General features: G+C 38.5%; 1 protein-coding gene across 1 annotated transcript; it reads left to right on the top strand.

The window, feature by feature from the left end:
- Nucleotides 1–324: 324 nt before the first annotated feature.
- LOC107677578 (E3 ubiquitin-protein ligase MARCH7-like) lies at nucleotides 325–14,187 on the top strand. The gene is made up of 11 exons (XM_016472512.1): nucleotides 325–406; nucleotides 3,465–3,661; nucleotides 5,762–5,911; nucleotides 6,328–6,484; nucleotides 6,610–6,780; nucleotides 7,538–8,639; nucleotides 10,862–11,031; nucleotides 11,498–11,601; nucleotides 13,052–13,153; nucleotides 13,312–13,360; nucleotides 13,818–14,187. Exons 1-11 carry the CDS (start codon nucleotides 367–369, stop codon nucleotides 13,916–13,918), a joined length of 2,343 nt encoding a protein of 780 aa, XP_016327998.1. The 5' UTR covers nucleotides 325–366; the 3' UTR covers nucleotides 13,919–14,187.
- Nucleotides 14,188–14,833: the final 646 nt, after the last annotated feature.

Below are 14,833 nucleotides of genomic sequence, written 5' to 3'. Positions count from 1 at the left end.
ATAAGAGTTAACTAAAACGTAAAAAAATAAACGCAAGCGGTTTCAGGGAAGTTTGTATTTATATATTTTCCATCATCTGCAAATGCTAAGTTGCTGAATAGAGCCAGTGGAGATGTTCGAGAAGAACCTCTAATTTTATTTTGGATTTTACAACCTAACACATGTATAATTTACCATGGACATTGTCTATGTAATTTACGTGCAGCATATCAATGTTAAAGAGAAAAGAGGGCGGGGCGTATTTCGCAACACTGTCATTCATTGGCTGGGGCAGCTGACAATCAGCCGCCGTGAGCAACGTACGCGTTTCCTGCGGGTGTCCGTTTACACTTTAAACCACGTGACCCTCCCTATATCAACACACGGATGCCATTAATATTAAAGGCAGAGAGACGGAAAATCAGAGGTGAGTTCACACGGAAGTGATGCCAATCGGAACATTGTAACACGGAGAAATTGGTGCGTTTTAACGGGTAGCGTTTGCTGAGTGTTAATATAAACGCTTACGATTTAATTGCATTCTGTTACCCAGCGAGCTTTATTCTTGGTGTAGTTACGAAGTGTCCTGGCTAACAAAAACAAGGCCTAGACATCTGGCAGAGTGCTGGTTTATTAACGACTGACTCCTGGGATGACATGCAACCTAGAGCGTCTAGTTTAACGGGTCAGTGGCGCGTTTCATGAACGTCCTTTTTCGAATGCATTGAGTTAAATCCGTCTGATTTATTGGAGCAAAAGCTTTTGTACAGGATAAATACTCCGTGTTTACCTCCTCTGCGAGCTATTTGTTTTTTTAATGTGTTCGTAACCCGAGAGCTATTGCAAATCACTGACATCTCACCTGTTTGATATGCATCAGCTGTGGTTTACAATCAAAATTTCGCTGTTTGTGTCCTTTCAAGTTCATGCAAGTGCAACAAAAAGGACTTGAACATTGTGGCCTGGAGACCAGAGAGACATTTATCAGGTCACTGTTATTATCGAAAATTTGGACCATAAATGTAATCTCGAATCTATTTCAAAATAGTCCAAATTTGCACCCTTTGACAAATATTTTAAGTACTAACTGATGCACATGGAATCAAGGAAGAGCACATATGTGCTAAACACATTTCGAAACCTCAAGATGAGGAAGCTGCATAGAGGCATTAACTTAAAATGGCTCCTCATTTTATTAGTGTGCTGTTTTGTGATTTTTGTTGAGTGTACAAGCCTGGGTTTAACAAAATGTTCCAGCACTGGTTGCATAATCGGCAAACAAAGCCACAGGGTTTCACGCGGGTGTTTTTTGTTCTGCCTTTTGTTACATACACGCCCTGATGTTAATGTATTTCTCATTCTGCTTGTCATTCACCTTTAGTACCTTTGCAAATGTTGATCTATTAAAAATAACCTGAAAGAAAATGGATGCTTATTTCCTCACAGTCTTGTCTTTTGAAACCCATGAGTTTCTTGCTTCTGTCAAACAGAAAAGGAGAAGTTCACTAGCCTGTCGTAGCTTTTCATTTTCATAAAATGAATGTGAATAGTGGCCATGGCAAATTTTGGTCTCATCCTCAAAGAAAGCGGTCATATATTCCAAATATTTTGGAGCCATTATGCAGAAGTTGCTAGTTTTTTTTTTTTTGGTCACTTTTGTTGTGTGGAAGAGAGCAGCACAGATATTCAGAAGAAAGTTTAAAATGATGCAAGAGATGCAGCAAGCCACTTCATATGATATGATGCAATAAAATTGTTGCTTTAAGTGTCTAAAAACTGAGGCCTACTATATATGTTCTCAACAACATTCTTTATCTAAACTAGTATATATTTCAAGTACAGGCTTAAGCCTGCAATAGCCCCTCTCTCACTTGCTCTTTTTCTGTCTGACACCTGACTGAAGCAGTGCTTTGGTGCCTTCAGGTTAAGTTTAGCAGTGTTCTCACTTGGCAAATGTGATTTGGAAAAAGCTTGACATACAGCAGAGAGCTTTCATTGCAGGAAGGTGCTATTTTGATACTCTACTGTAGAGGGGTGGGTATTTATAGAGGGCTTGATGAAGGGTGCTGTAGGAAGAGGTGTATGCAGGTTTACTGAGGGGAGGAAAATGTGTTATGATATAAAATGACAGCTTGAGGTGGTCCGTTACTGTCTGTGTGTCAGTGCCAGTAGCTTTTGTATTCCAAGGGTTACTGATTATTGGTAATGTCAGGCATTTAAGACTTCTCTGGGCCAATAGACTGATAATAACCAGTTTTGCTTTTTGTTTTTCTTCAGTGTATCTCCTCTACTCTTGATGGCAGTAAAACATTATTCAGATTCACATTTTTGTCATTGTCACTCATACTTGTAGTATTTTGAAGGTTAATGCATTGGAAAAAAGTAGACATTTACTCACCCTCATGATGTTCCAAACCCATATGACTTTGTTTTACGAAACAGGAGAATAAAGCTTCTTATTTAAGTGGAATCATTCACCCAAACATTAAAATGTCGTCATTTACTCACCACCATGTCATTAAGCCCATAAGACTTTGGAATATAAATGATTATATTATTTATAAATGATCCATAATTGTTGTCCATCCATTGAAAGCCTGCAACCAGAATGTGCTCACTTAATAAAGTACTTGGAGATTGTAGAACTAATCCAAATGAATTGAGCGGTGTAAGTCTTTTGAAAAGACCCAATCATTTTGAAGAACCGATATAATTTTGGTTTTTACTTCTAGACATTGTTTAATGCACATACAGAGCACATCAAATACAGTAAACAGAAGCTCAACCACAGTGGCTTGCTTGCGTGATGCACAAGAAATAACAAATTTGATTGGTTTTCACATTTTAAACAAAATGTTTGAGCTTATGTTTACCATATTTGATGTGTGCTCAATGCGTTGATCAATGTTTATATTTAAATAAAAGCCTAAATTTAAAATCTGTTCCTCTAATAAATAGATTAAAGTGCTGTAAGCCATTTGTATGGTGTACTTATTTTTTGAAGCATACAAATTTTGGTTGCATGGACTTTTGAGAGTTTTGGGGAAATACTGCTGAGATAATATTACAAATATATTTTAATAATGTATCAAAGGTGAACGGAAGGCTTACAAGCTTTGGGAGCATCATGAGTGTGAGTAAATGATGACAGAATGTTCATTTCTGCAAACCTTTAATAATGTGCTAATAGTTCTTTAACATGTAATTACGATGAATGGTGTCTGAAGCCGTAAGAAAGTAAGTCAAACAGGTTTGGAACAATGCGACAGTGAGTACATGACAGAATCTTTCATTTTTTGGTGAACTATGTCTCTAAAACCATCATACTGCTGGAGGCAACTTGTAATGCTTGACAGGTTATGGAAGTACATGACTAAAGACATGCCTGAAACATCTCATTACCAGTCCTGTTTTTAAGTGGAATTTAGCGGTGACTGCTGTCATGGGTGTGCGGCTGTAACATTGTGTCTCTCTCTGTCTCTCAGGGTGCAGTTTAGAGATGGATTCGAAGTCTCGTCGGTTTCCTTTTGCTGTCTCCAGCTCTTCCTCGCTGTCATCGCCCTCCTCCCTCTCCTCCTCATCTTCAGCACTCAGTGCGAGTCGGCTCTATGGCAGAGGGAGCATCTTGGGAAGAGATCGCTTTAGCAGAGAAGCTTCTGTCAAATTAGACTCAGACTATCAGGTATTACAGTGACCCATTCATTTCCGTAAGTGTTTGCGTTCACATCCACAGGTAGTGCAGCTTAAGTTTCTCTCGGTAGAGGACTGCCATCACTGAATCGTTAGCCCCTTCTGTTGAACCCGTCACCCAGAAATCCATATTATTTTTCTATGTAACCCAGCGTAGTTAAAGGAGTGTTTCGGGTTCAATACAGATTTTGTAGTTCTGTCGACAGCATCTGTGGTTTAATATTGATTACCTCTGAAAATAACTTTGACTCTTTCTTTTAGATTAAATGGAAGCATGTGGGGCAATGATATGTATCCCTAAGAAACCTAAGCATCGGTATTCATTTTATCTATATGAAGCCATTAGTTCTAAAAACGGTTTTGTTTAGGCAAAATTTAAATTGGAATTTAAAAAAAAAAGTAAGAAATTTTGCCTAAAATTTTTGGCAAAATACAACAATGTGCAGTTAGGGTTGCAAAATATCACCTCAGTTGTCTATTCACAATAATTCAGAACACTTTTTTTGTTGTTGAAAAATTTAATATTTCAACCAGTAATGGTGCAGTCTTGAAAAATAATGAAGGTTCATTATTTGAGCTTAATCAAAAACGGTAATTTTTATAACAAGCATATTTTAGATATAATGTGGTGATTTTTAGTTGAATTAAAAAAATATTAATGAGACTTTGACAAAATGGTCAGAAAATGGCTGGAAAAGATTCTAATTATTTTTGTACCACTTATTGAGTAGGCTGGCTTTTTGCCCAATATAAGGATTGCCAGGTTTGCGTAAAAAAAAAATAAAAATAGCCAGATGGTCAAGCAAAAAAAAAAGTCGGTAGCAAATCTCAAAATGCTGCTCTTGCACTCAGATGCATATTTTACAGTCACTTATGCATTATAGTTTCTCTGTTTTTTATACATTTGTCTGGTTTTATAAAGGTTATATAATTTGTAATATTTCAAACGTTGAACCCACACCAAGTTTTTTTTTTTTTTTTTCAGATTGAGATTTGATATTTGGCTAGTTTGAGTTTATACACATGTATATGATATAATAGAAAAGTTAGATAAATTTGTTGTAAAAGTGTTAAGAATTGTCATCTGGTCAGTGCTGTTTTGCGTGACTTTAGTAAGCTAAAGGAGTTAATATGCAATTTTTTCCCCCACCAGAAGTGTAGATAAATTTCAGAGTGTCGGCTACTGTTACGTGTAGTTTTTACCCATATTTAGTGAAAATTTGGTATTTGATTGCTTTATGCAATCATTACAGTTCTGTTATGCTGGGTCTCTGGGGGTTATCAATAATAATATTGATGTTAATATTTAGTATTGTTGTTATTAACAATTGTAATAGTGTCTGTTTTATTTAATTTTAATTAATTTATTTTTTTGGCTCTCTCCAATATATAGCAAAATATTTACCCAAGGGATTTTTTTTTCTTTTTTCCTCTCTCTTTATCTTCCTCTCATTACTGTGTAAGTTGTTTTGTTTTCTCCACCCCTTCAGTCAGTAAAACTTCATGAAGATTCTCGAAGCATGAGAGAGGCACTATGGAGATTAGTGTGCTATCTCTATTAGCATCTCATATTCCGCAGCACTGCTGGGGCTCTGGAAAGGTCTTCGTGTTACACTGCTTTGGTTCACTGGGCTTTTTATAGTGCACACTAGATTCCTGGCCCTGGTGTATCTCGTCAACCTGTCAAGGTCTGTCTCGCTAGATAAAATTACTGAAACTTCCAGAGTTGTTTTTGACTCCCAGAATGTGTTTTGAAGATCACATCTAAGAACTTGGCTACATCACTACATTAGACAGTGTTGAAGTGCACATTAAACAACGTTAGCCACCATCAGCTCATCCGTATATAGTTTGCCACAGGGGATTTCTCAACATAACAAAGCAGCAAACCACCCATATGCTTCAGGAAGAAAACTATTTGCAGAGGCTTTGTGCTTGGCTGTTTAAGTCTGAATGTTGGCTCATGTATCTCTTTTAATGATGTAGAACAAACGGTAGTTGAATGACTCAATGATGGTAGCGTCTCTTCCTGTCACATGTTCTAACGTTCACATGTTGTGTGTTAATTTCTCATGTTTCCTGTCTGTTCTAGAGCTCCCGTCTGCTGAGTTCAACAAGAGGTTACAATTCAACTGAAAGCCGTCACTCTAACTGGAAGCTCTCGAATCCTGTCTCTCTGTCTTCGTCATCTTCCTGTGATCGAACATGGACAGAATCTGCCAGTGGGGACCGAGGCAGACTTGTAAATATTTTGTGTATAAATTTTATGTGTATGCAAGTTATATAAAGGGGTTTTATTATTATTATTATTATTATTATAATAATAATAATAATAATAAGAAGAAGAAGAAGAATTGCATTAATTGCATAACATATTTTAAACCATGAGAAAGTGTCTAATGCTACGGCATAGATATAAGATTGGATGTCCAAAGTTCTTTTAGTTTTATAAAGTAGCACAACATAATTGTGAATCAAGTATGAAATTTGTTGTGATATTTACATGCATTCAAAGTTACGTAACCACAATTTTACCAAAAAATCTGATTTGAAGGCTCTTTTGCGACGTGAACAGCCCAAGAATCTTGGAGTCCGTTTAGTAACCAACCCAGACATGTATGACATCTGACTGCCTCTGTTTGTGTGTTTGCATTTTAGACCGACTCCGAGAGAAGACCGGGAACCTACTGTGGACTTCTTGGCACATCCCAAGACAGCGAGTCTAAACGAGCAAAACTTTCCTACACAAATAGAGCAGCATATTCCAGATCCCCTTCCACATCTAAACCTGCCAGCTCCTACTCCACTTTAGGAAGTATGTCACAGTAACAAGTAGTTGCAAAAATATTTAAGTGTTAAAATGTTGTAGCTATAGTTAATATTGGGTGTCTTATCAATGTATGGATATATGGTGGATTAACGCATTGTTCTTGTGTTTAGGTTCTTCATGGAAATCCTCCATCAGTCCTTTATCTAGATCATCCTCTTCATCTTCGACAACTCCATCAGAGGGTCTTTGGGCCCGCAGAGATTTGGAGAAGAGGGGGGATTCAGGACTGACCTCACTGAGGGAGTCTAGTTACCGGCCTAGTGGGCTGACATCTTCACTGTGTATGTGCACACATATATTCACATTTACACCGACACAATCATCCACTACCAGTCTAGTCCTGCTGTTGTAGTCCATTTTCTGTACTGGTATTTTTATAAAAATGTTGGGATATTGCCTAAAAATGCGGAATGAAAACTGAATAAAATGCTTGCTTGAGCTTTATAGTTTATTATTTTGTTCATAATGTAATATTAAGTTATGTAAAATTCAGTACAAAGACACAACATTTTTTTTTTTAAAGTGACTGAAAATTTTGCATTGGATTGGGCCAATAGTTTTAAAGCATCCTAAATGTTATTCTGGTTATCTGGCCATTTCTGTTTCCCCAAAAGTGGCGGTTTTATTTTTATGAACACTTGGGAAGGTAATGCTTTATTGCAAACTATTGTTGCAGAATTCACTTTTTTTTTTATTTTTTATTGCTGATATCTTGGCATTTCTTCTAACATTATATTATATTACAGTATTTTATATAACGAGCAACTTTTCGGAAAATGTTTAAAAATGCTAGTGTGAACTGAGGGTGTTTTGAAACTAAAATGCTGTTTTTCAAGATATCCAAATGAATGTGGATGTAGCCTATTGCAGTGGCTTTCAGCCCTGTACCTGGAGACGAGTTAAAAATCTCCTTAATCTAACACCTGATCAGCTCATTAGTAGAGACTGTGGTCTAATGGTCTCTGGTCCAAAACCACTGGTCTAATGCATTATGTTGTAGCCCATCATGGTAACTCTACCTTTCTTTTTGTGCTTCAGACCGTTCGGAGCATGTTACCTCCACCTATGCACAAGGTGCTCGACCCAAAGAGAGCCAGTATGCATCCTACAGAGAGAATGGTTCATCTAGTCGCCGTATCTCAGCCGAGTATCTTCCTTCTCCTCTGGAGCGCAGCTCCCACAGGCTGACCTCAGATTACCAGTCTGGTCCGTTCTCTCGTGATACGCCACGCTCTAGCTCCACCAGAACCTCCGCCTCTGTCTCGGACCCATCCCAGCTCTCATCCTGGATCTCCACCCCTTACACGCCCCTTACTGGCTGTAGCTCCAGCCCACCGCCCTCTAGCCCCGCCCCCACTCCACTTCCTGCTCAGAATGGCGGTGACTCGGATGGCAGGCGAACAACCAGGCGTCTGCTATCCCGGCTTTTCTCCCGACGCTCCAGTCAGGAGTCAAACTCTACCGTCAGCTCTGCCTCTGATTCTCGGTCATATGACTCAAGCTCAGATGAAGCCCCACCCTCTGAAGTCCCTCCTTTAGTCAGCAGAGAAAATTTGGAAGCAGAGTTGAGGAACTCTGACCCCGTTCAGGCGTTTTCATTCTTGCGCAGACGTGGACCATCTCTCGCTCCCGTCCAGGAGAGAGCTGATGTAATAGAGCATGAACAAGAATCGCTCAGATCTCCGGCTGGCCTGTCCTGGCTGAACTGGAACCGCTGTACCCCACTGTTCTCTCGTCGCAGGAGGGAAGGGCGTGACGAAAGCACCTGCATGGACCCTCATCGTTCACCCCAATTCCCTCTTGGTGACCGTGATGGCCGTAAAACACCTGACCGGGGCACGGATTGTGAAGATGATGATGATGATGACGATGATGAAGATGAGTCCTCAGAGGGCGCCACAGCAGCACCCTCTGCTGGAGCCTCGGGGCTCTCTGTGTCGCTACTGCAGGACAGAGCCCATCTGGCAGGACGGAGCCATGGCATGGGCAGGGTGATGACCAGCCCGCTCTTCCGTATGCCTGAGAATATGATAATTGGTGTGGGAGTGGGAACAGAAGGGAGGAGTCAAACTGATGAACAGGTGAAAGACAAGCCCGCCCCCTCCAGAGACCCAGAGAGACTGCGAAAGATTCAGGAGAGGTCAGAGGGCAATTTTAATTCTCTAACTTGGTTATTGTGGTGAAAAAAAATTACAGTAAAGGTAGGGCTGGACAATAATTCAATATCAATATATCGCGATATTTTTTTTTCATTAAGGGAGATATGATTTTTAAACATTTCCGATATTTCTAAATACATTACCAGTGCTTTGTGTACAGCTGTTCCAAAAGCGCCTCCTGCTGGCAGAGAATTAATTAGCATATTCAATAAGCCTGTTTCTAGCAACACCTTTTTTTATTTTTATTTTTTTCTATTTTCTGCAGCAACTCTGGAGCTTATAATATGACAAAACTGTTTGAATTTGTATTGTATAATTTTGAATGTGGCATTTATCAAAACTGAACATTATGTGGCATTTAACAGTGGTCTTTTTTTTTTTTTTTTTTTAGTTGAATGTTGAACATTTGAAATTTAACACAACTGAATTTTTTTTTATAGCAGAGTTTTATAGACATGCATTTTCAAATAGCAAATTTTTTGTTCTGAATTCTTTGACTGCAAATACCCAGTTTTTAAAAATACAGCTTCAAGTTTTCAAGATGAAGAGGAAATTCAGAACATCAAATTCAATATTCTAAAATTCAATATGCAGAAATTCAGATCAAAGTAGGTCAGAGGTAATCCACAGGGAAGAGCAGATGATCTCCGAAAAGTCAAACGAAGCAGTTTGGCCAATTAGTAGTTTTCTGGCATTCAGATCAGGTTGATCTACCTGATCGTGAATCGCCCGGAGGTATCCTAAGTGATTCTTAAACATTTATGGTTTATATTTAGGCCTGTATGTTAGGTTAGCGTTCAGCATGTTAAACCTTTATCTAAGCGGTCTCTGGTGTTTGTTTTAAAGTATATTTAGTGTGAAAGTGATTAGCATGCCACCGTGTCTACACAGGAAGCGAGTGGAAGCAAAAAAAGACAATAGAGCCCATTGATTATAATCTGTGATATTTCCTACACTGGATGCTGTGCGGCGCAACATCGTGTCTATACGGATGTGACTGCTTGAAGCAACAAAGTGGCCGTTGCAAAGAGCAACTACGTCAGAAATAGAACGGGGAATCCGATTGCTGTTGGGGATTTCGCATTCAGTGTAGACGGTATTGATGATAAGGTTCTGCTGTCTTTTGTCACGACACGTCTCACTGCTCGCGTCCGGGCTAGACACGGTGTTCGCACCCTGGGTGTAAGCATCATACATAACTGTTTCGGAGCAGCTGAAGCAGTTTCTCATCGAGCTGTGTGAAATACAGACTGAACGGCGACTCAAAACACCCGACCGCTGCATTAGCATATAATATGCAAACTACCGCTTTCGGCTTTATATGAAGCAAGCAGTGTTGTGTCGCTGTAGCGAAGTTTAGATGGATGACGGTTGTAGTCAAAGTAAAGGCTATTATAGTGACATACAGGAGTCATACATTAGGCGCGCATGTGTCCGTTATTATTAAGGGTTTTTGATTGCAGTTTTTCTGAGGCTTTTTTAAAATATTGTTCATATCGACATCGTAAGTATATCGTATCCACCGAAATTCAGAAGTGTATCGTGATATAAATTTTGGCCATATCGTCCAGCCCTAAGTAAAGGTATAGTTACATAGACAAAGTCAGTTGTCAAGAATGTAGCCACGTATGAATTCCCACAGAAGTCGCTTTTAAATCAAGCTGCTTTCTGTTGGTCAGTGCAGCAACTTGAATCCGTTGCGTGGGGAAATCTTTTGCCCTCACGCATAATCCCCAATCGTGTAGATTAAAAGAACAACACGCAACAATGGTAAATGTGACCACGTTTTAACAGTGGTAATTTTCTTGTTTATGGTAATTTTAAGGTGAACTTGGTCATTTTAAAAGAATTAGCACTTGGATTTTCAGTAAATGCATACATGATTTTAAACAGTTTTTAGTAGTGCTATTCATTTTAATGGCATCCAAAACAATTCGAGCGCATCTTTCACAACAAAAAATTGGTTTCGTTGCAAAACAATTGAAGCATTAGTTGATGTATTCAAACATTTAAAAAAAAAAAAAAAAGAAAGAAAAGTTCAAAAATGTGCTTGAAAGTTTCTAGTAATCCTGATTAGCTGCTTCAGTTGTGGTCAAGTAGAAATGGGTCTAAATTATGAATGATTGGGCACCCTTGGTGTAATAGGAACAGATGTTCATAACTTAATTTGCTGATTGTAACCTCACCTTCTTCCTACTTTTAGCCTGCTGTTGGAGGACTCCGATGAGGAGGAAGGTGATCTGTGCCGAATCTGTCAGATGGGGGAGCAGTCGCGTTCCAACCCTCTGATCCAGCCCTGCAAGTGCACCGGAAGCCTGCAATATGTGCACCAGGACTGCATTAAGAAATGGCTCCGCTCCAAAATCAGCTCTGGTATGGATGTCTTTTCCTGAGGGCAGGAGTAAATTAGGTGTTTATATTAGTGTATATTCATTTGTTTGATGTGCACCGAGAATGGACAAGGAGGATTTGGGGTTCATTTCCTGCAGTTCAGGACTACTGATGCATAACACAGTGTGAAAGCAGACTGATAAAAAGCACACGTTTGAAATGTCAAGTCGTGAAGAATCTCATTTGTTAACTGTCTGTTTTTTTTTTTTTTTACTTTTCTGAAGAACTTTTGACATTTGAGGAAGGAGGCTACAAGCCATTATGGAAGAATGCTGTGGTAGTGCATTGTAGAGTTCAGAATGACTACCTTAATTATGTACCAAATTATTTACTTTGAGAATACTTGAGTAAACTGGGGTTCAAAAACTTGAGGGCTACATTTGTTAATAAGAGATGAATGCAGCTATTTTTCCATTCATATTGAGTACATGTGCACTTTCATACACAGGTTCTAACTTGGAAGCCATCACTACCTGTGAACTTTGTAAGGAAAAACTGCACTTGAACATTGAGAACTTTGACATCAATGAGCTCTACAGAACTCATGAAAGGGTAAGTGTGTCAACCCAATATGTATACAATAAAGCACATTGTTTAGATTACCTATTATTTTTAAGGTCAGAACATACTTGCCTGTACACAGATTTGTGTGGTTATGGTTTTTAAAGAATCTCTGAGGAACAAGAATTATTAAATGGAATTAAGGCCTGTTCACACCAAAAAGCAGCACTTCTGACACTTACCCTCACTTTTCACAAAGAAGAAAGGAAGTCAAACAGACTTGCATCTTTTCAAAAAAAGATGTTGAGGTTTTTATATTTGCTATGGCGTTTATCAAACTATGCTGAATACAGCAGTTCAGAGGCACAAGAATCGGTTTTGGATTCTTCCTCTGCTATTCACTGTATGCTCTTTTTATAAGCGCCACCAAGTCGCCATAGTTTTCATTGTGACTTTTTATCTTGCAATTTTTTTTTTCTTCTCGGAATTACATGATATAAACTCGCAATTACGAGAGAAACTTAATTGCAGGATTTAAACTCTCATTTCTGACTTTTTTTTTTTTTTTTTTTTTTCTTTTCCCCCCCCTCAAAATTGCAAGTTTATATCTCGCAATTCTGACTTTATACCATGCAATTGTGAGTTAAGTCAGAATTGTGAGATTCGCAATTCTGAGAAAATATCAGTATTTTTTCCCCTTCAGCATTTGACGTTATAACTCACACTTGTGAGTTTATATTTCTACATTTTAAGAAGTCAGAATTGTACGGAAAAAAAAAAAAAAATTTATTATTGTTCTTTATTCAGTGGTGGAAATGGGCTTTCATATGAACCCCTCTCGGTTTAAAAAAACAAACAAACAAACTGACAAGCATGTCAACGTTCGAGTTGTCCTGATCAGATGCATTAGTAGTCCATTTATATTTAAAATGTTTATTGTAACCCGGAGCGTTTGTCTTGGTGTAAACTGACTTACCCAGATTCATTCACATAGAATGCATTCTTGCATTAAAAAATGTGAAACACAGGGTCAAGGAATGAGGGGAAAATGCTAATCTAGAAATGTTTAACTTTTTAACTTGAGCTCCACATCGGTCTAGCACATTTATATAGAAAAACAATGAATCAGAACTAGTATTTGCTTAAAATCCCATCACTGTTGATCAGACTCCTTACTGAGTCTGTGGAATAAGGAACATCTTTAAAGACTTTAAGCAAGTAATGTCACGTCTATCAGTTAAGTCAGGGGGTGTCCAAACTCGGTCCTGGAGGGCCGGTGTCCTGCGGAGTTGAGCTCCAACTTGCCTCAACACACCTGACTGGAAGTTTCTAGTATGCCTAGTAAGAGCTTGATTAGCTGCTTCAGGTGTGTTTAATTAGGGTTGGAGCTAAACTCTGGAGGACACCGGCCCTCCAGGACAGAGTTTGGACACCCCTGAGTTACATGAATTATATTTTAAATTTTATCTTTAGTTTCATATTTGTGTGTTTGATTCCTCAGTCGGAGTATGAGTTCATCAGCTGTGGGCTGTATCTGGTGGTGCTCCTGCACCTGTGTGAGCAGAGGTTTTCTGATGTCCTGGGTGCAGTAAATGATGCTGGGGTAAGACTTCTGCATCTTTCCTGTAGCTTTGTTCATTGTCCTTTAGTTCGTGTCCAAGTTCAGTGCATTGACTCTTGTGGTGCGTCACTCAATATGAAAGTGTTCATTATAAGCTGTTGTGATTCGAAAATGAAAACGTTCTCCCCTCTCTCGCTCAGTTTTTCAACTTGGCGAGAACTCTACACGAGCACATGGACAATCTTGAAAGTATGTTATGAATTATTTATTTTGGTACTGCATCATAAAACCCTTAAATCTGGTCAGTTCATGTATATTAATCTTGATATAATCGATATCAACTTCTTTTAAAAGCATAGGTAAGTATTGATGAGAACCTAGTGTTTGTTCTGGTGCTTGTATTACTTAAGCAAAAATTTGCATTAGTTTAAAAATAAAAAACTGGATAAAGTTAAAAGTGTAAGCAAATGTTAAGATTTATTTGCATGGCATTTACTACATCTGTTTATTTATTTAACCAACATAGTGATTCATAATTGGCTGTTGAATGCATAGAAGGAATTACCAGTGTCTCCTTGATGTTAAAAATGCTTGCTTCGGTTTAATTCTCCACCAGAAGGTGGCTTCTGGCTTTTTTTTCTTCATCCTCCCTCTTCCCCTTCTGGTTTTTAATGTTTCTGCATATCTCTTATGTTTGGACTCAAAGGTTCATACGCAGAATCTGATGAAGATGAGGCGGAGGACAGCAGACCATCCATCGACTTCTGTGACTTGGAGGATGATGATGATGAGGAGGAGGAGGTTTAATGTGTTGGCAGGGAGGAAGGGGGCGTGGCTTAGCAGTCTGTCTCAGTCTCCTCCCACTTGCTGTTCTTAACCTGTGTCCTCCTGCTTGAAGTGACTTTAGCCAATGTCTGATTGGCAGTGTAACCACTGTTCTTAGCCTATCAAGGCTTTCATAATATGCAGATAATTCTACAGAGTTTATGGGAGTTTATTTCATTTCATTTCTTTTCTTTTTTGTTTTTTGTTTTTTTTGCGCATCAGGTTGGTGAGCACTCCTAAAGCTTTCAGTAAAAAAAAAAAAAACACCATGAGTGCTTTAACTATGCTTAGAAGCTGGTTTGGGGAAAGAGAGGATCTTGGAAGATTCTTACTCTTACATGGTGCAGTTGAGGAACGTTCATCCACTCATTTATAGGACTGCTTAAAAAGGAGGTGATGTTTGTTTTCACTATCTTTATGATTTAAAAAAAAGAAATAAGATCCTTAATTTCCTGGTTTTATGTTATTAATACACTTGTTTTTGGAGAATGGGTGAGTGAGAAAATGTGATCACTTTTCTTTCAAGACTCTCTTTACAGAAGACCTTTTCCCCACACAGTCTGTTTGTATGTTGTACATCATAACAGTAATTCGCTTGAATTATTACAATAAAATGGAGGTATTTCAATATCTCAAAAAAACCTGCTGTCCTTCAGATGTCTTCTTAAAGCTAATGAACGATGATTCTGTTCATGAAAGTTAAAATAGATTTTATATATTTGTTTTAAGATAAATGTGATTCATTTTTGTCATTACGTAATTCAATAACTTCCATTTGTGGGATTTCTTCAGTTTGGTGGCTTTAGAGGTAGGTGTGTGCAGTACTTGTTTTGACTTCACTTGTGAGGACCAAATGTGACCCTGGACTGTCTGGAGCACGGGTATATTTGTAGCAAT

The sequence above is a fragment of the Sinocyclocheilus anshuiensis genome, unplaced genomic scaffold (genome assembly GCF_001515605.1).
Source record: "Sinocyclocheilus anshuiensis isolate Anshui unplaced genomic scaffold, SAMN03320099.WGS_v1.1 scaffold472, whole genome shotgun sequence".
Classification (NCBI taxonomy): domain Eukaryota; kingdom Metazoa; phylum Chordata; class Actinopteri; order Cypriniformes; family Cyprinidae; genus Sinocyclocheilus; species Sinocyclocheilus anshuiensis.
The sequence above is the reverse complement of the archived record's forward strand: the minus strand, read 5'-3'. Positions and strand labels throughout refer to the sequence as shown.